The 21,473-nt window shown below is 35.4% G+C and overlaps 1 protein-coding gene across 20 annotated transcripts; it reads left to right on the top strand.

Annotated features, from left to right (window-relative positions):
- Positions 1-328: 328 nt before the first annotated feature.
- Positions 329-20,341, top strand: LOC130814872 (protein RTF1 homolog). 20 transcript variants are annotated; one of them, XM_057681145.1, is made up of 11 exons: positions 350-612; positions 708-845; positions 3,078-8,543; positions 8,693-8,761; positions 9,168-9,596; positions 9,915-10,849; positions 11,073-12,512; positions 12,597-13,193; positions 14,449-15,121; positions 15,297-15,455; positions 18,017-20,341. In XM_057681145.1, exon 3 carries the CDS (start codon positions 3,142-3,144, stop codon positions 5,101-5,103), a length of 1,962 nt encoding a protein of 653 aa, XP_057537128.1. In that variant the 5' UTR covers positions 350-612; positions 708-845; positions 3,078-3,141; the 3' UTR covers positions 5,104-8,543; positions 8,693-8,761; positions 9,168-9,596; positions 9,915-10,849; positions 11,073-12,512; positions 12,597-13,193; positions 14,449-15,121; positions 15,297-15,455; positions 18,017-20,341. The 20 variants fall into 20 exon arrangements, with proteins under 20 accessions (XP_057537244.1, XP_057537110.1, XP_057537128.1 ...); XM_057681188.1 differs by having other exon boundaries at positions 11,059-12,512; XM_057681154.1 differs by having other exon boundaries at positions 11,044-12,512.
- Positions 20,342-21,473: the final 1,132 nt, after the last annotated feature.

Genomic DNA, 21,473 nt, shown 5'->3' with positions numbered 1-21,473 from the left:
AAAAAAAACTGACGCGTGCGTGTAAGTGTAATGTGAAAGTCACGTAATATATTTGGAGTTATAACTACATTTATTTAGGGTTATAACATAACGTATTTGGTGTAATACCAACATATATTTGATGATTATAATATATTTTATTTGAGATTATAACATAATATATTTGAAATTATGACAATATATATATTTGAGGTTATAACATAATATATATGAGGTTATAACAATATAGAAAAGACGGTTTCAAGTAAGAATTGTTGAAAGTAATTTACCATATTTACCTTGTAAATCTCATTTAAATAGGGGCAAGAGGGGGCACGTGCCTCTACTCAATTAAAATTTTTTTTTATAAAAAAAACAAAAAAGAAAATTAATCGTGCGTTCTCGACTTCTCTCCCTCCTCTCTTCTCAGATTCACCATTACCCACCCACAAACAAAAACCCTAAAACCCAGTTTCCCACGGCCACCCTCGCCGGCGTCTCCCGCCAGTCGCCACCCCTCTCTGCTGGACGCTACTTCTGTTGTCGTGAACCGTTGAACGTGAAATCGAGGCCACCAGGCCCATCAACGCCGACGGCCCACCATCAAACCAACCAACCTTCAATTAAATTTAGGTATTATTTTGATTTTTGAAATTCCCAAAAGTTAGGGTTTTGTTTTTATTTCAAGTTTCAAATCTCTTTCTCTGTTCCTTGTCTCATCGTCTTAGCCTCAACCGAGCAGCCGCCGACAGCACCGGCTAACCAACAGTCGCACTAGCCCTAGCGGCGCCTGAAGCTAGCCACGCCCTCCTGAGCAACTACACGAAGCATTCATCCTTCACCATTATCTTCTCCTCCATATTAAGGTATACTCCCACCAATAATAAATTTCAGTTGTACTTGTTCTAGATGTTAAATTCAAATGAGTTTTATCTTTAACTTTTGTTTACGATGATTTTGAGAATTGGGTATGAAAATTTCAGTTTCTAATTTTGATGTTTTTGTTAATTAATATCAACTTTTATACAAGAAAATAATATTAATAATAAAATAATAATAATGGAAGAGATCATAAAACCAAAAGTTCAACAAAGTTTGTGTATTTTGCGAAAGCAGTTCGATCTAGCCAGCGATCTAGCCACCAAGAAGATGCAATTGATTTGGTAATTTTATCACCAAATTTTAATTTACTTCATTCATTATTGTAATTATTAGAAATATTAAATGATTATTCTAAATATATACTAAATTTGAGCAATATAGTAATAAAAGATTGCTTCTTTTCACCCAGTTTTTTTTTCTTCCAATTAGATGAAAATGAATGTTTTTGTGGGTTTTTTCATTTATGATCATTATTTTACTATGTTTGCTTAAAAATTTGTAAAAAAGAAAAACAATAAAATTTTAAAAATTTATTTCTTTATGGGTTTTCTCTTCTATAAGCAATTATACACTTATTATCTAAAAATATGATGAAAATTCCATGTATAGATGATGAACATGAGTTAAAAATCAATTTGAAATTGTATGGAAAATAAAGAAACGGTGCTGATTTTCTGTATTTGAGATAGCGTGGACTTTTGTATTGTGTCAATGTCATATTTGACTTATGGACTATTGGTGACTTGTGAAATCTTCTACTGAATTTGGCACTTTTTGGATTGATTATATGCGTCGATATGATTGGTGATTTTGCGATTATATTGTAAATTTGAAGTTTTGGTGACTCGTGAATTCAATTGGTATTTGTGTTGAATGGCGTTGTCTTAAATACCTTACAATGTTGTTGCTCCTTTTCCCTATTTTGATGACTCCATCACTGGTTGATAACAATCTGCAGTGGGTGCTTTTTGTACCCAATGTTGTTAAAATCGCGATTTGGATCGTAAAATCGTGCTTTACGATCCCAAATACACCTATCGAGTGACTCGCTAATAAAATCGGACCTTGATAAAAATCGATGACAGAATCGTTGGAATCGGATGAAATCGGTGGAATCACGATTTTAGTACGATTTTATCGATTTCAGGAAATGTCATTTCATGGCTTAAATAACTAAAAAATGGGCCAACTTTTTAAAAAGCTAAAAAATGGGTTTGCTGCGGTTTAAAAAACCCTAGCCCACTATCATAAAACTGAGGAAACTTGTAAAGAACCCTAGGCGACTATCTTAAAATAGAGGACAGTCAGGAAACTCATTAATTCTTTTACATATTACACTATTGGAAGTTCTTTGTAATTTAATTCCTTAGTTGGATCAATAATTCTTAGTTGATGATATTTGGTGTCTTCGTGTATGTGTTTCTGTGTAAATCGATCAAAATGGATTTTTAAATCTTTGAACTTATACTATCTTGTTGAAAGCAAAGCGAGGTTACTATTATTGGAAATGAAACGTATGTTTTACTAAGTATGGGCCTTAAATGCTGCTCACAAGTTTTGAATGTATGCATCTATCATACTTCAGTTCATCGTATCCGGATCTTATGGCCTAGTAGGGTCTGCATAATAGTAGGTTTTAAGTTTTTATCTCTCATTGGGTTTAGATTTGAATGATTGGACACATGATAAAAATTGTAGGCAGAATACCTTTTCAAGCTTCACATATGATTTCCTGTTAGGCTTGTTATGCATAATAGTAGGTTTTGGCTTTTTAGTGGATGTGCTTGAAATTGAGCAAAAATGAGCTCCTTGAGTGATAGGGAGAAAGACTTTTTGGGGATTATAATTTGGGGTTTGGCTTTTTGTTAGGTGCGGAGAGAAAGGGAAGGAGCTGCCATAGTGTATAGTATCTTTAGAATTGGGGTTTTTGTCACATGACTGAAGGTGATCAAATTTTTCGATTGAAGGTCATGAGTTTTTATGTGGACGAGTGGAATATAATAGTAATTCCTTGTTTAAATATTCTGTACTTCTTTTAACTTTGTAACTTGGTTTCTGTATTGTGCTAGAGGTGTGCTCCTATTCCACTCACCTGCATAATTCTTTTATGTTACAGATGTGCCACTGATCCATCTGTCATTTTGATCCATATTTACTGATTTTGTGTACTGTATTGTAACTTATTTTTGTATGGATTTATGTTTGGGCATTTGCAGTTTACAGCTCTTGATCAGGTTGTCTCAGAGTTACGGCTTAGCAAATCCTTATAACATTGCAGTCATGTCGGGGGCAGATTTAGAGAACATGCTTTTGGAGGCAGCAGGAAGAACAGGTGCATCCAGGAGAAAAAACAACTCACATCCACCTTCTAAAAGGCGGCACAAGGGTTCATATTCTGACAATGGAAGTGATTCAAAGGATGATAACTCTGATGATAACCATGGACATGCAAATAGAAAGTTATCTGGGTCTCAAGTTCCTTTGAAGAAAAGATCAAAAAAAGATGATGGTCAAGGAAGTGATGATGATATGGGTAACAAAGATTGGACATCTGATCGTGAAGCTTACAGCAGTGATGATTCTGACACTGGAAGTGACCTATACAAGGATGAAGATGATAGGGAAGAGCTCTCGAAGTTGACAGAGCTTGAGAGGGAAATGATTCTGTCCGATAGGGCCGCAAAGAGAGACGATAAAAAATTGCACAAACAGATGCGATCAAGATTGATCAGTGAGAAAAAGACCCAGTCTATAAAACACATGTCACCTCCTACTGCTTCTCGCGGTGTGCGTTCTTCTGCTAGATCTGCTGACCGTGCAGCAGCCAAGGCTGATGCCTTAAAAGAGTTGAAAGCGAGACGAATGAAGCGGGATCCTGAGGGGAAGCTGGGATCAATCAGTGAACATCACGTTTCCCGGGAATACTCTCCAAAGAAGAGGAAAGGCGTTGGTGTTCTTAGCTCAGGGAGTTCTAGTGAGAGTGAAAATGGAAGTGACTCCCAAAGTGATGATGAAGGATCAACCAGAAGTGGAGGAATGGATTATAGCGATGAAGAGAGAGACAAGACCAGCTCCAACCTTCCTACATACGAACAAATAAAGAGCATCACTATCATGAGGTCAAAATTGGCAAAGTGGTTCATGGAACCATTTTTCGAGAAGTTGATTATTGGTTGCTTTGTCAGGGTGGGTATCGGAATGAAGGATGGTCAAAGTATTTACAGGTTATGTATGGTTCAAAATGTTGATGCATCTGATCCAAACAAAAGGTACCAGCTCCAGAATAAGACTACCCACAAGTATCTGAATTGTGTGTGGGGCAGTGATCGTTCTGCTGCACGGTGGCAGATGGCTCGGATATCTGACGCTCCACCTACTTTGGAAGAGTTTAATGAGTGGAGACGAGAGGTGGAACGATCTGGTGGCCGAATGCCACACAGTAGTGAAGTTCAGGAGAAGGAGGAGGCTATCAGTAAAATAAATAGTTTTGTTTACTCAGCTGAGACCGTTAAACAAATGTTGCAGGAAAAGAAATCAATCTCAGCCAGACCGATGAACATTGCAGCTGAAAAGGAAAAGCTGAGGAGAGAGTTGGACGTTGCAGTGTACAGAGGGGAAGTAGCCGAGGTTGAAAGAATCAAAGCCAGGTTACAAGAACTTGAAAAAGCTCGACAAGGCCAAGAAAGGGATTTGAAGGCCCTTAAGCTTGCAGAGATGAACAAAAAGAACCGAGCTGAGAACTTTCGAGTTTCCTCTATGAGAGCAGTAGACCGAAGTTTGAATCCCGGAGATGCTGGCTATGATCCTTTTTCTAGACGGTGGACTAGGTCTACAAACTACTTTGCGGCAATCAAGGAAGACAAGACTGCATCGACGGAGGAAGCTGCTAAAGGAGGTGGAGTTACTGATGGCGATAGTAGTGATCCCAAGGCTAGTGCAAATGCCGGGTTTACTGCTACAGCTGAAGCTTTGGAGGCTGCAGCTGGAGCAGGCAAATTAGTCGATACAAGAGCACCAGTAGACAAGGGAACGGAGTCAAACACACTACATGATTTTGATCTACCTATTTCACTGAAGCTACTAAATAGGTTTGGAGGTGTCTATGGAGCGACAACCGCTTTTTTGGCCAGAAAACAAAAGATTGAGGCGAGTATAGGTTGCCAAGTTCCAGTAGATGATGGGAGAACACATGCAATGACTCTTTCAGTTGGTGACTATAAGAGAAGGAGAGGATTGCTTTGAGAAGTGAAAATTCTTTTTTCCCTACTGTTTTTTCAATATACTTCTATGTACTGTAGGTCATAGGTAATTAATGTAGGAGTAAGTTTTTAGACGCTGCTAGTTCAAAATTTCCCTTTTTCCAAAATTGAGGATTATGCAGGACTCAGGTGCATATTAACTTGTTTATAACACAACACAAGTACATATTAACAGGTTAAAGGACATGAGGTATAAAGCTACCAGTATTTAATAGATTTCAAATCACAAATGATAAACCCTAAAACACCATTATGAATAAAACAAACTATATAAACCTAAGTTTACTTGTTAATAACACTACACGAGTTCATATTAATAAATTTGAAGATAAGAGGGACAAAGCTAAATCATGCATAAAACAAACTCTAAACCCTAATTTACTTGTTAATAAGACAACACTTGTTCGTATTTAAAAATTAAAAAATAAGAAGTACAGAGCTATGTGCATTTAAACAAATTTCGAATCACAAATGACAAACCCTACAACACCAATCATGCATAAAACAAACCCTAAACCCTAATTTATTTTTCATAACACAAGTACATATTAACGGATTAAAAGACATGAGGTAGAAGGCTACAAGCATTTACAGAATCCAAATCAGAAACGACAAAACTTAAAACTCCAATCATTCATAAAACAAACAACAAACCCTAATTTACTTGTTAATAACACAACACAAGTAGATATTAACAAATTAAAAGACACGTGGTACATAGCTACCAGTATTTATAAAGATATCAAATCACAAATGACAAACTCTAAAACACCAATCATGAATCAAATAAACTATAAACCTCAATTACTTGTTAATAATACAATACGAGTTCATATTAAGAAATTAGAAGATATGAGGTACAAAGCTACAAGCATTTTAAAAGATCTCAAAGCACAAATAACTAACCGTAAAATACCAATCGTGTATAAAACAAACCCTCAACCCTAATTTATTTATCCCAACACAAGGGTCACAGTCGATTAAAAGTCGTTTAACAAATTTAAGGACACAACTAGAGCTTACCCCATCATCCTTGGATGCCAATTGAGCCCTTTTCTTTTCAAGTTGATCCTTTCGGATTTGGGTTGATGACCTGGAGGCGTCTTTTCAGGCATAACCATTTATAGACCTTTTTTTGCAAAAGGAAAACCGATTGGTTAAATACAAAACAAGTCACAGGATCATAGAGGCGGCATTAAAGTGTCGATCAGGTGGTCTACGTATGTCTACTAAAAAGGCACTAAGGCCACAAACAGAGAGGTAAGCCTCATCCATGAGCCAGTCCAGACAGGGTACCCAATTCTTGGAACAATTTTTTCAGAGCCATCATCCAGAGGCATGGTGGTCCTCTTGGAAAATTCCGATTCTCTTATTTGTGCCCAAGCCTCCTCAGGAACACGCGGAAGGGCACACTATTTCCCCAAGAGAGTCGACTCCTTATTGTAATGATAAAGGAGACAATTTAAACGTTTGGATGGGGAGGAAACAAATAAGAACTTGCTTTTCAGTTACTCCAATTAGACGGAGGATTGTAGTATTCTATGTCAGCTGTCAGAGTCCTCCAAAATATCATCACTTGGAGGATTGTAGTATTCTATGTCAGCCGACGCCTCAACTGAGCCGTTTGATCTATAATGTGGGTCAATTGTCGTCCGCTTCGTTCGAGCCATAATGTCCTGCACATGCACAGAGACGGTTAGATTCGAGAAGAGCAAGGGTAGTCCAAACACCCCCAGGTGGCACCCTTAGTCCTAGACTCAGCCGTACTAGGAGACCGACTGACTACTGTTCTAGACTGTGGCATGTATGTGGTGGGTGAATTCATTATTCAATACAATTTATATATAGACGGTAAAAAGCTCGAAAGAGTTGCAAATGGGAGAGACGGTACCTCGAAGATGTTTTTGAAAGAGAGGTAAAGCGTTGACCAACGGTAATAAGCTGATGAAAATCAATCAGCTGCTTGAGAGATACACAAACGGTTGACTAGATGTACCCACTTGAAAGCAAGTGGATTTGCTGGAAAGGTATCGAGACAGTTCTTGGCAGTTCTTGGCTGAGGAGGGGGAGGATGAAGTGGCGGAGGGGGAGGATGAAGTGGCTGAGGAGGGTGAGGGTGTGGCAGTTGAAGAGGGTGAGGGTGTAACGGTCGAAGAGGATGTGGCTGAAGTGGGCTAGGAGGGTGTAATTTGGGATGGGGATGATTTCTTTACTTGTTGTTTTTATAACCCATTTTCCGCCGTTTTTGGTTCCAATGTGATTGATAATCTTACTGTTTTGAATGATTTTCCAAAGTTTATCAACAGCGATGAAAGTGATTTTTACAAGGGAGTTTTTTCATTAGCTTTTGGGTATAAAAATCACAAATCTGTAGAACTGAGATATCTGCCCAATTATAGGTCTTGGAATGCATACAAATTAACAAGAGAATCATTAGCAATTGTATAAGCACTTGTTAATTGTATTCTTGATCATATAATTAGTGATAAGCCTCATGGAGGATTGAATGATTTTAGAAATTATAAGAATTCTCAGTTCGTTGAAAACCATGTCGGTTCCAAAAAAGTTAAATTTTAGGTGGAATTGATAAATCCAAGGTGCAGTTGGATTAAGCCAAGACATGGAGGATTTTATAAATGTTTTAGACAAGTTATTCGAGGGTGGTACTCTCGATGCTGAGTTGCTAGAGTTGCCTAAAATGTTACGATCTACCCTAATCAATGCTAAAGGTTGGGTGGCGTTAGTTTTACGCAATCATCCGGCGTTATGGGATGCGGAGGAAAGGGTTGCATTTTATGTCAACCTTTATAACCGGTATGTCAATGATGACTTGATGAAGGCAGAGTTAACTAGTTGTTTCAAAGCTGCATTCCATTTTCATTTAGGCGTTCCGTTATCTTGGCAAGCCAAGATATCCCGGGGTTCTGTGTTTGATCACATTTTGAGATATCCAACTGTCCAAGACGCTAGCGATTCTATCAAGTATATCGATGCCAAAGCAATAGAAATGCTGAAATTTATTAGAAATGTCTTTCATCACTATCGTCACGCCTCGGGAGGAAATTATTTGGAACTCTGACATGTCGAATGGGTGTTGTCAGAGATATTTTGTGAAATCCTACTGAACATATATTGTAGAATGTGCATGTTCAACACGTTTGTAAACTCTTAGTCGACAAGTACTTTATAATTTATCCTAATATTTAGTGAAAATGATACTTTTGTACCTGTTTGCTTGATTGATTCCTATATCACAATTGTTTTTCTGATAAATGTGTAGATATTTTATAGCCATCCACTGTTTTTCTGACAAATTTGTGGATATTTTATAGCTATCCCAAGTTTCTCATTTAACCAAATCTCCAAGGAGGAAAATGTTGTTTGCACTTTGCAGTAGTAAGTCATTGAGGAGATTTTGATTTTGTAAGCAATCTCTCCCTATTGTGTTTTTTCTTCAATTTAACCAAATGAACATACTCGCTTCTCTTTTGTCATTTTTATACTTATTTAATGGTTGTGGCAGTTTAGATTTCTGCTGAGATACCTTTAATTGTTAAAATTTCTATTTGTAGGTTCTTAAAGATGGCTGGCTGCATGGGGCAGCTGTATTTGGTGTGCCTGTCAAAGCTACAATCAAGGAGGTAAGTTATAGCCTTGCTGGAAAATATCTGTAATGATCATCATAACTTCAAATGATAGATTGAATTTTTGATGAAAGTTAATTGTAGTGCTGATGTAATTCAATACATAAATTTAGCATGCAATCCTAGAGTTCCATGCCTCCGAGTGGCTGGACATTCCCAACTACAAGCTATAGCAAAGAAAAAATCTCACTGATCTCCTCTATATATAGATCATCTGCTTCCTTTACCTCCCTCTCTACTCTGACTACCTGGAAATTTATTCCCAAGCTACCTCGTAACAAATTTTTATTTACATTCCTTATATTCTCCCTACACCTGGATCAATCTATTACAGTACAAGTGAAATTTCAATGAACTCAGGATCGTCAAAAATTGATCATGCTCTAAAATTGTTTTTTTGCAGGTTATCAAGTGATTATGTGACTAGCCTTTTCTTTTCATGCACGTCCTTGATAGAATCCACTGTATTTAATTTTGATGCTAGATCTGGAATTCTGAAGCAAGAATGTTGTTTCAAATTATTTCTCATCAGAACTAATAACCCTGGACATTTCTTATGCCTAAAACTATTCTTTGACATTTGTAGTTCTGTTTGCATTCTTTATTGATATCCAGTGACTTTCCGTATTGATGTAAATAGCAGACAGTCTTAATTTAGAAGACCCTTTGATGATTAGAGCTATTACAAGTCACTTGCCCAATATTCCTTCAGTTCAGCAATCAACAACAACAGATTTAACACACTCTTAACTGGTTGGTGAATTGTGATGATCAATTTCCTTTGATGTCCGCTCTTGTTGTGAAAACTCTTTGGGAAATGCAAACTCCTCAGGTACCAACACCATAGATTAAATTGATCATCTTGGTCATCCAGTGTTAGTTACTTAGCTTTAGTTACTCATTAGTTTGAGGCTAGTAATGATATTTCCTTTGACAACTTCAGTAAGAATTGAGAATGCGATCTATTCTAAATCGATTCATGATCCTCCAATGATCAAAACATTTTGCTCAACAGTGTTCTGATTTATTAGTTCTACACTAGATTTGAAGAGTTGATCGACTTTTATATGGCAGTATGCCAGCAACTCGCTTCCTGTTTCATAAATCATGTCTTATCAAAGATAATGATTTATAGTACTTTCTGGTGTAGGTTGTGTGTGCAGCTACTGTTGGTTTTAGTTTGGTGCTTGTTGCTGCTGCTGCTGCTGTGTTAGAGTGCAGCAGACAGCTTGGGAAGGGTGGTGTTTTCTGGTGTTGTTGCGTTGTTGATGTTTGGTTGTGCAGCAGCAGGTGTTTTTCTGCTGGTGACTTGCTGCTGTTAGTTGTGGTGCCAGTGGGGAAGGTGAAGAGGAAAGCTCAACAGAAAATATTAGGAGCTTAAGTCAGAGATATCGGTCTATCTTTTTGGATGAGTTGATTGGGCAAAATATTGTAGTCCAGTCCCGTATGAATTTTATATCAAAGGGAAGACTTGCCCCTGTTTATCTGTTCCAAGGTCCTCGTGGAACTGGAAAAACATCATCAGCAAAAATATTTGCAGCTGCATTGAACTGTTTGGCCACTGAAGGAACAAAACCCTGTGGAATCTTTAGGGATTGTTCTGATTATATCTCTGGCAGGAGTAAGGGTTTAGTGGAGGTTGATGGCTCAAATAAAAAGGCTGTTGACCGAGTGCGACATATTTTGAAAAGCTTGTTGGCTACACCCTCATCAGCTTCCCAACGGTACAAAATTTTGTTAATTGATGAATCCCACATGCTCCCATCTAAGACTTGGTCAGTGTTTCTGAAGTTTCTTGAAGACCCACTGCCTCGAGTTGTATTCATATTTGTTACTACTGATCTTGAAAATGTACCACGCACTGTGCTGTCATGATGTAAGAAGTATCTCTTCAACAAAATTAAAGATGGTGATATTGTTAGTAGACTAAGAAATATAGCAGCTGAAGAGAATCTCGAGGTTGATTCTGATGCCTTGGATTTGATTGCTTTAAAAGCTGATGGCTCACTTCGAGATGCAGAAACTATGCTAGACCAGTTGAGTTTGCTTGGGAAACGAATTACCACTGCTCATGTAAATGAACTTGTAAGTTTACTGTCTTGCATTCCTTACTGATTTGTCTGCATTATCTTTTAAAACTATACGTCTAATAGCTAGGGTACATGAGGTGTTTTTTCAATATGACTATATATCAGACCAGAATCAAGGCATGAGGGTTCTTTTGAATTTAAGGTTTATTTATTTATTTCTTTATTTTTGTTGACGTTTCATGCTACAAGTGGGAGTTATTTCAGATGATTAACTACAGGAAGTCTTGGAGTTGGCTATGTCATCCAATAGTGCAGAGACATTTGAAAGAGCTAGAGGGTTGATGGATTCTGGGATTGATCCATCAGTGTTGATGTCTCTACTGACAGTCTTATAATGGACATCATTGCTGGGTCTTACCAACTCGCAGATGCCAAGTATAGTAACTCCTCGTTAAGTGGAAGAAGTTGTGAGTGCTGACTACCGGGCTCTTAAGTCCTTGTATTTCTTATTCTATAAACATTTGTCATTATCGTTTAATGTTTTGGGTGATTCTCTTGCATAGCTAATAATTTGTTATTCTTTGTAGATTTGCATTGGTAGTTTTGTTGTATATATATTCATATCATTTATTGGCGGCAAGTATTTTATGTTTTTTTTAATTGTCTGAGATTCTGAAACACAAGAAAACACTGATGCTATGATCCATTTGTTAATTGTCATATTAGCTTAAACAAAGTATAACAGAGTGTCAGAATTTCTCACTCTATTGAGCTTGTAAAATTTTATGCGTGCATCTACTTATCATCAAATATAAGACGTCCCCAACATGTTCTTGAAAATTGATTTAATGAAATTCAGTTTGGTTTTTATACACCAACATTAAAAGTTTCATGATTGCATCAATTTCTGATGTTTTGTCAGAAAATATTACATTTTGAGATATTCAACTGTCTAAAACATTAGCGATTCTATCAAGTATAGCGATGCCAATAAGGTAAACATGCTGATATTTGGCCTCGGGAGGATATTATTTAGAACTCTGACAAGTTGAATTGAAGTTATCCGAGATATTTAGTGAATTTTCTTCCTGAACATATATGGTGGGATGTGCATTTTCCACACGTTCTTAAACTCTTAATCGACAACTACTTTTTAATTTATCCTAATATTTAGTCTGAGTGATTTTTTTGAACCTGTTTGTTTGATTGATTCTTATATTCTGACAAATGTGAATATATTTTATAGCTATGACAAATGTATGGATATTTTATAGTTATCCCAAATCCCTTATATCACCAAATTCTAATTACTTGGAAATACAATTTTTATCCTCAGTCGTTGTAATAGCTTTAAGGTAAATGTTATTAACGACCTTAACTGGTATTGTGTAAAGACTTTTTATGCCATTAATATTCATGTGACTTTACTATTATTTCGTCTATTGTAAACTCAATTTAATTAATGTAATTTCCTCACCCTATATGTTAATGGGATGGTCTCTCTCTTTGTTCCATCTTTGGAGCTTGATAGCAACTTATTGTGCAACTACATAGCTATTAACTTGTATGAGTAATAATCAGAAAATGAATACACTGCCATCAACTGGTATAACCATATAAGTAACAATCAACAAATGAAAATAATGAAAAGTAGGAAGGTGTTGGGGTATCAGTAATTGGTCGCCGAGTGTGTTGAGCAGCTAACTCGCAGTTTCAAGGTATGTGATCTTGCTGTTTCTTTTCGGCTATTTAATCTTTATTTGATATTTGATTTGATGTTCTTTCACCGTCTCTTTTTTCAGCCTGTTTTTAAGCTAATCAAGAAGAGGATAGAGGATTTGATTACAAGAGATTACATTGAAAGGGACATGGATGATCCTCAATTGTTCCGGTACGTAGCCCGAGTAAATAATAAATATGCTCGTCTTCCACAAGATGATGCGTGCGCTCTTCGCAAACAAATTTTTGGTCCATCTCAGTAATCAGATCAGCATCTCAACAAAGGCAACAAATTTTTTGATGGGCGCTTCTTGATCACTATCTTCTTTTGCTATTTATTACAATGTTAAACTCTAGATGAGTTTCTGCCCCTTTATGCTATACACAACTCTGTGTTTGTGGCTTGAATATTGTTTGATTTTTGATTTTTTGAACAAGGCAACATTCAGATTAATACTCCTATAAATTAATTTACACAGAAATATAGAATCAATTGTAATTTGCAATTATTAATTACTTGAAGGTTAATAAGATGGAAAATGTTGTGTGACTTCATTTGTTTATAGGTGGTTTCAAGTTTAACAGTTTAACAACAGCTTTTACAGTTGATTGATCTGTTCTTTTTCTTGAATTTGTTGTAGGATTGGATTGTCCAGTATGATCCTCCCGATGATCCAAAGGTTTCCAACTTGCTTCTTTACCTTTTTTGTTATGTATGGTATGTGTGACTTGAGTGCACAAGTTAATGTGTGTAATCATGTTTGTGACTCTTGGTTTGTGGAATGTAAATGGATGTAATTATGTGGTGAGTATTCATGATGAATTATGGGTGTTAATGAAGATTAATGAAGAAGAAGGGACTTGATTTATGGTAGCTCGATCGAATTCTGATAGAAGGATCAGAAAGGTCGCTCGACCTACCCGCTCGACCGAGCGAGTTATTTTGGTAGGTCGAGCGGTCAGACAGAATGCTCCAGAATGCTGCTGATTCTCGCTCGACCGAGCCGCTCGACCGAGCGAGCTCCCTGTTTCGGTCGAGCGGATGTTCTGACATGCATGGGAGGCTAGTTTTCGACCTTTCAAGTTCTTGGAGTTATTTCATATTATTCATTACTCAATATTAACTATATATTCAAGTGAGCTATTGATATTCATGTACCTAGTACTATATATAGAGCTCTCATACTCACACATCAAATACATCAAACACAACCCCTAAGCCAAACACATAGCCTTTTGTTTATATCTCTTACTCAATTGTAATTCTTCTTTGAGAAGTGTTGTTTATACTCATTCTTGATATAATAAACAGAAACTACACACCACGGAGGACGTAGCCATCATTGGGTGAACCTCCTCAAATCCTTGTGTCTTTTTGATTAGCTTACATTGTCAAACGTTGTTTTGTTCATTGTTGTTTGTATTGTTCTTAGCATCGTATCGGTTTTGGAAAACGTTCTCATTTTTGATAAAGCTCTTTATATAGGCCAATTAGCTGCTGAACAACTTTGTTTTGATAAATAGGTAATTCTGATCTGGTGAAGGGTAACCTTAACATCCCATTCCATAAAAATAACAAAAAAATCAATAAACCATAAACATCAACAGTTAATTAATTAAGACTTAAAAAAGAATCTGAATCATTTATAGGTCGATTATTGAATTATTAAGGTTGATTTTTGATTTTAAATTGTTTTTCTTATTAATTTGATGATATTTTCTTGATTTTTATTCAATTATGATGGGCTGCAATAATATGTTAAATTGGCAGGGGAAGTATTTAATGCATGCATATCTATTAGATCTGGATGTTGAGTTTACATGCGTATGTTGTATGATATTGATGTTTACTGATTGAATTTCCCATATTAAGTTAAGGTTGTTGGGATGCAATTATCAATGTAATTGATTGTGATGTGGTTTTATTGATTTTAGATATTCCTTGTGGTGTGCAAGCACAGTAGTGGCAGCAGAACTGCCCGCCACTTGTTGAGTATTATCACAGATATAAGATCTACATCCTTTGGAATGTGAGGTACACAGAAGTAGAACAACATTATGGGGATGGTCTATGCAGATGTAGCACAAAGCCTCATCCCATTCCTTTTGCACATCACACACATCTGCATCCAGGGGCATGCTTCTTTTCTTACCAATTTATCTTGTATGCACTAATCGCTAAGAACTCATCAGGACAATTTTCTGAAACTAAGGAAATCAGAAAAGTTTAAGGGAAAATAGATCTTGAGAAGGGCAGGCAGATGTTGACACCTTCATAATTTTGAAAACGGGAACCAAAATAAGTAACAAAAGTACATGAGAAGTCTCAACCATGTCGAAGTCTTAATCCCAATAAAAGCAAGCTTCAACTCAGCACTAAAAAAACATAAAAAAAAAAAAGGAAAGTCAAAATCCAAGGAGAAGGCTACTATCAAACATGATAGACATAGCACGACTAAGAAGTCCAGAATGATCATGGAATATGCTAGCATACATAGAAATCTAGAAATAGGGATTAGATGAAGCTATCTGCAACAAATTTATGTAGCCTAAAATCAAAGCTTGATAAATTGACTTGCAGAAAGTCCAGATCTATTGATGAGAAAAGGTACTTTCTGTGCTATGGTCAAACTATATACCTAGGTAGTCCTTTTTAGTAAGTAGCAATAGTTTTGATCCTTCTATAAATTGATCAGTGTTCCTTGAGTTGTTTTGTGGTGTTCCTTTTAAATATAAATACATTCCTTGATAATCTTTAACTGCGTTTTACATTAACTTTGCAGGAAGAGCGGGAAGAGAATCCTGAGACAACTATGTATGATGATTGAAAGTTATCTACCAAAGAAGATCTTGAACGACTTAACCTGACTAACTTAGTTGGAATCAATCTTTTTATAGCTACTTTGCATGGATATATCATAAATCATAAACTATATAAAAAGGTCAGCAAGTTTCATCTATTTCCAATATATATTGATTTTTTTTTCTGCTCAAGTTTAATTTTCATGTGTTAGGGGTTCTAATGTAAAGGTTAATTTCATTTCATGATATTTGTTGTTTATATACTATTACTTTCTATGTAGAATGTTGAAGGGGAATTCAAACAGAATATATATAGTCACTTTAAATGGTTAAACAAACAATCAAAGATATACTTCTAATTTATTAGGTTTGTCTAATATCGGTTCAGATAATATTTTGAGGCTTCAAGCCATGAAAGGAACACTGTTAAGTAGCCTTGTAGACTGTAGTTGTGCTAAATACTTAAGTTATTGCATTTTTTTTGGTAAAAATTTAATTTTGTTTGTAAATGATGATGCTAATTGGTGGGGATACCAATATCTGGCCTTTGCATGATTTTACTTATTAATCATTATTCAACATGATCATTGGGGTCAGTTCACACTGTCTATAATTTTGAATGTGGTGAAGCTAATTCTTGATGATTATAGAACTAATTAAAATTGGTCTAAACCGCATATCAAACCAAATAAAATCGTAATTTTAGTATTTGGTCTAAACTACAAATCAAACCGAACTAAATTGTCAACCTTACTATATTTATTACAGTTTGATAGTAAATGCTAGCACCTACAAAGCTACTACCCATCATTGCACTCCTATGTTTTAGCTGATTGGTCAAGAAAATTGTGTTTTTGCGAAAATAGATAACAATGCACTAGAGTGCCTTAGGCTCTGAATATCTGGTGTCTTGACTTTTTTTGTGATTTGCACAATTTGAATCAAATGAGAGGTTTATTTTAATCTAAGCTAAAGGAATTAGTTGGACTCTTCTACTATTTTTTTTTCCTTGCTTAGCTATGGAAATCTATCCCTTAATTTCGGTCGAAGCTTGGCTGTACAAAATGATATGATACCTTCTTTGAGTTAAGTTCGGTCGAGACTAACACATTTCGGTCGAGACTAACTAACTTTGACCGAGACGGATGCAATTCGGTTAAAATGCTGCTGCACCCAAGTCTCTGATGTTGGCCGAATGAAGCTTCGACCGAAACTCATCTCAGCTTCGACCAAGCTATGACCTGCTGCCTTCCGTTTTTCTCTTCGATTCTCCTACTTGCAGTATATATAAAGAAAGTCAATTTTCAGTTTTTGGAGGGAGGAGGTTACCATTTTTCATGGATGATTAGTGATTTCTCATCTCTTATCAACTATGAAGTTTCAATTTTGTGATGGAATTTTCTTTTATTTTTGGGGAATTGTAAGTGGTTTATTAATTTAGGATAACGTTTGTCATTTAGTTTATGAAATGTAGTTTCTGCAAGCTTATAAATTATAAGCATATACTTGGTCTTTTTCTTATCTGCTCATTTGGGTTTTATGAAAACATCAAGTGAGTTTATGGCAATGCCAAAGTATATATTTGTTTGATTATTTTTTCGATCTCATCATAACAGCAACGTCCACAATAGTCATATACTGCTCAACCACTACCCGTTTAAACAACTTAGCAATCCATCAATAATGGTGTCCACATGCTCACGTTAAATAACACACCAACCATCTTCAATAGATCACATCCCATTCCAACCCATCCACCAGCTCTTTGCACCAATGGCACATCAACAATACATTGACACCCCAACATACACCCACAGTCCTTACATCCTTCATACCTTTGCAACACATTGATATTCCAATTTTTTTAAAGACTTAATATTGTTCATTTGCAGGTTTTGCTGTGAAAATGGGTATGTAGTTATGATTTCTTTCTTTTTCTTTTGTTAATTTGAGTTTTGAAATGTAGAAGGAAAAACTACAATTAAAGCAAAATCCTGTTTATGAATTTGCGGACAATTTTAGTCTCTCAATCTGCTTTTGTTTTATCTTCCAAGTGCAGATTGGGAACTTTTGGGGTTCCTTTTTTTTCATTGTTTTTCTTGGGTCTTAGCTTTTCTTGGTCTGCTTCTGTAAAGAAGATTGGCAACCTTGTTGATTTGCCCAGTTTTATTTCTATCCAATTTGGTGTTTTGTTAATTATGGGTGATTGATGAATGTGGTTAATTTTTGGGTTTACTTGTTGCATATTGATGTATTTGGACTGAATGATTTCGCTCAGCTTTCGCCAATTCTTATTTAAACAGTAGGTTATTTTGTGACTTTTCTATTTTTTCCTGTTTTGGTTGCTTTGTTGAGGGATTTGAATCAACGAAATGGTAGAAGAATTGACAGTTTTGTCTTTTTTACAAGTTTTTACTTCATATATTTGTATGTGAAGGCTTATATGGAGGCTGACATTTTTCTTTTTAGACAAGACCAGCTCTACTTGCTCTTGAGAGGCTAATTGTTTACGAGATGTTTTAATTCTAAATGTTGATGTTTTAATTCCTAAAACCGTTTTTCTTCATGAAATCAGGTTGAGTTTCCAATTTGCTTCCTCATTTTCGCCGTCTAATTTTGCCATTTCTTTCTGTTGTCTCTCATTTTATGTTCTCTCTTAAAAATCTGATGTTCTTTCTCATTTCTTTGATGTTCGTTTCAGGTTCTGATTGTGAAATTATTGAGCGAAATCAGGTAATGACGACCAAATTGGTCCTTCATGCTAAGGTTGGACAGTTTAAGGGTTTTATACTGATGAAAATGTCAAGGTATTATATGGTCTTCATTGCAGCAAACATCCTTCTATATATCGCATCTGCATAAATTTTAGCTCTTTCTCTCCTATTTTGCCTCTAAAATTCATCCCACTGTTGTTAATCTTCATAAAGGTCTCAATTACAAAGATGATTCCCTAATTTATTTTTAAAGAATCACTGTTATGGTCTCTGATTTGTTCTTCATTATATATATATATTGAGTATTACTTGACATTTGGATTCAACAAAGAGGAGATTGATATGGTTTTTGGTTGCCTGGATTGATGATTGTTGATCATATGCATTTTCAGTATAATGAGTTTTTGTAGGTTTGTTATGTTTTAAGCATTTGTTAGCTGTTGTTGCGCTTAATTATTTCGTGTATTTGTTGCGGCATTATTGTAGAGGAGGGTTAATTAAAGGTTTTTGGAAGGCTGAAATGTGAGTTTCATTTTGCTTTATTTTTGTGATTTAGAGTGATTTTTAGATCATAATATATTGCTCCTTCTGAATGTTGATGATTTGGTGTGAGTTAATTGCTTTTTTAATCTTGTTGCTTGTTAAGATCCCATTATTTTCTTTGTATTTGTTTCTGCTAGGCAAGAACCTCATGTTGTTGAGTGTTGGCAGCTTAACCTTCCAACAAATTGGTTTTGTGCTCTTCCTTTTGTGGATTTTTTGATGTTGGTTTGTATTTTCTTGCACTATATTTATGAAATTTCATTCATAATTGCAAATGCCCAAATTTAATTGAAGTGTTAACTTTATTTTTAATTTTCATAGCTTGGTGATGCTTTTAGATATGGAAGATACAATTTTTGAAATTACTTCTTCCCACAAGATATGTTAGAAAACTTTAGCTTAGTTATGGTAAAATAACGTATTCTTTTCTTCATATTTTCCTTTTTCATGTTGCATTTTGTTACATCAATATGTTTTGTGGTCGAGGACTATTGTCTAATGATTATATTGATTCATATTGTTTTGTTCTTTTCATCAATGTCATGGGGCTGTAGTCACTTGTAGGAGTAACAAATAGTACTTGAGCATGGTTGTTTTGCTATTAATTAAGATTCTAAACAGAATCAAGAAAGTAAATCCATTACCAGTTGTTCACTTTCTTAAATCAATAACCATTTTTATTACAAGAAGCAAACCAATATCGCACATTTGCCTCTGCTCCACCCCCGGTAATAATGGATCTTTCATCTCCCTTGTTTGTCATTTTTGCATCATAATGCAACATAGCCATATAATCCCATTGATCTGTTCATGACTTATCATTGATAACTTAACAGGGATGTACAAGCAAGAAACATACTACTTGATGATAAATTCAAAGTAAAATTTGGCAGCCTAAGTGAGGTCTATGTACAAGGAGATACTCAATGAAGAGTCATTACAATATTGTTGTGGTTGCCAAAGTAAGTAGCTGATTTATATTGTCACACATATTCAGAGTGCCCATGTTTTAGTGTTTTGGAACCTTTAAGTATATACACAAAATTGCAATGCATTCACTGATTCACATCTATTTGGAAATTTTTAAGTTTGGGATGATCAACAAATTGGGATTTTGTGTTCTTTGAAAATCTTGACAGTTCGACTTTGTTTTTTGTTCTTTTACTCCTATTACAATATACTGATGTTGTTTTATTTAATATTTGCATGATCCCTGAACAAGGGCATTCAGGTATGTAGAACGAATTTAAAATTTATCAACATTTTGTTTTTGATAAGAAAATTTGTCAATAGTGGTTTCTAATGATTTTGGTGGAGGTTTCTGAATGACTTTTCTCCTGGTTTGTTTTACTTTTGTTTTTTGATGATATTTTTGTCGTTGAATTTGGCTTTTTGGTGTGTTGTTTGTTTATTGATGGATTAATGTTTGTATGTAAGGTTTGTGATTTTATTTGCTGAAGAAATCCACTTAACTCTAAAGAGTCAAGTATTTTTGCCTATTTAACTCCTTATGTTTAATTGATTGTTTGTTGTATGCGTTTCTTGAGTGTTCTTCTAATTTCTCGCTAATGAACTTGGATTCAAAGATTTTTTTTGAAAATTTCGATGTATATAATAAAAGGAAAAGAAAAAACAAAACACTGTAAAAGCCGAGACAAGGCCAACCAAACAACATTGGAGTGGACTATGCTGAGGTGCAAACGCAAACATACACCAAAAAACCATCAACATCAAAACACCATCTCAATACAAAAACGATACAAAACAACCCAACACCCACCTAGACTAATAGACAAACTAGCAACCACAACAATCCAACGAACCACCATCCAACCCCTGCACAGCCACAACACCACCAGACATAGCAGCAACCCCCTCAGCACCAGACTACCACCCACAGCAGCAGCACACCAGCAGACCCAACAGCAATCACCCCATCAGTCAGCACATCAGTGGACACAGCAGCTTCTGCAGGTTGTATTGCAGCCAGCAGCCCCACCAATTTATATCTGTTTAAGCTCATTTTAGTGTGTCGTTTTATATCTGTCATTTTAGTGTGTCAGCCTCCATGTAAGCCTTCACATACAAATATATGAAGTACAAACTTGTAAAAAGACATAACTGTCAATTCTTCTACCATTTCGTTGATTCAGATTTTACATTTTTGCTTTCAAAATTGTAATTTTGGGATCGCAAAGCATTTTATGATTTAGTCAGATTTAGTTTATAGTTTAGACTTGTGCTATGTGAATTGTTTTCAAACAAGATTATTGAGTTACTTACACGACTCGATATAAGCTCAAATGTAAAAGTAAGAGTTAACATAAGTGTGATAATTCCTTAATTCAAAATGGCTTATTAGTTTATATGGTGAATAGTTAGTAATTTGGAAACTTTATTTTTTGTTGCATGATTTAAAAGACCTAATTTATATATCATAAACATTAAAACGACATTGTCATGTTAAAGAATTTTGATAAATTGTTGCATGAAATATCATCTCGATTACAGGAATTGTTAATTAAAAATAAATTATTTTATTTAAATTTAAATTGTTCATTAAAGATTAATCGATTACTTGAATTGTTAATTACTCGACGTCCAACATTAATGTCTAGCAAATTATTGCAAGTTATAAAGAGCTATCAACCTTCGCTTCAAAAGATGACTTCGTTTGTTGTTCATACCAAAATATTTACACTATAATGAGTATTATCTAATCGGTAAATAAAGAGGTGATTTAACTCATACCAAAATAAATGTTTCTTTTTACTCGGGCATATGAAACAAAGATGTAGAAGAGGGGTGGAGAGGCGCGCCGCACGGCTACGATATATTGGCCAAAATGAGCAATAATCAAAGGCTCAAGCACAGATCTTATACATATTGTGAAGTCATATT

The sequence above is a fragment of the Amaranthus tricolor genome, chromosome 1, assembly GCF_026212465.1.
Source record: "Amaranthus tricolor cultivar Red isolate AtriRed21 chromosome 1, ASM2621246v1, whole genome shotgun sequence".
Lineage (NCBI taxonomy): Eukaryota > Viridiplantae > Streptophyta > Magnoliopsida > Caryophyllales > Amaranthaceae > Amaranthus > Amaranthus tricolor.
The sequence above is the reverse complement of the archived record's forward strand: the minus strand, read 5'-3'. Positions and strand labels throughout refer to the sequence as shown.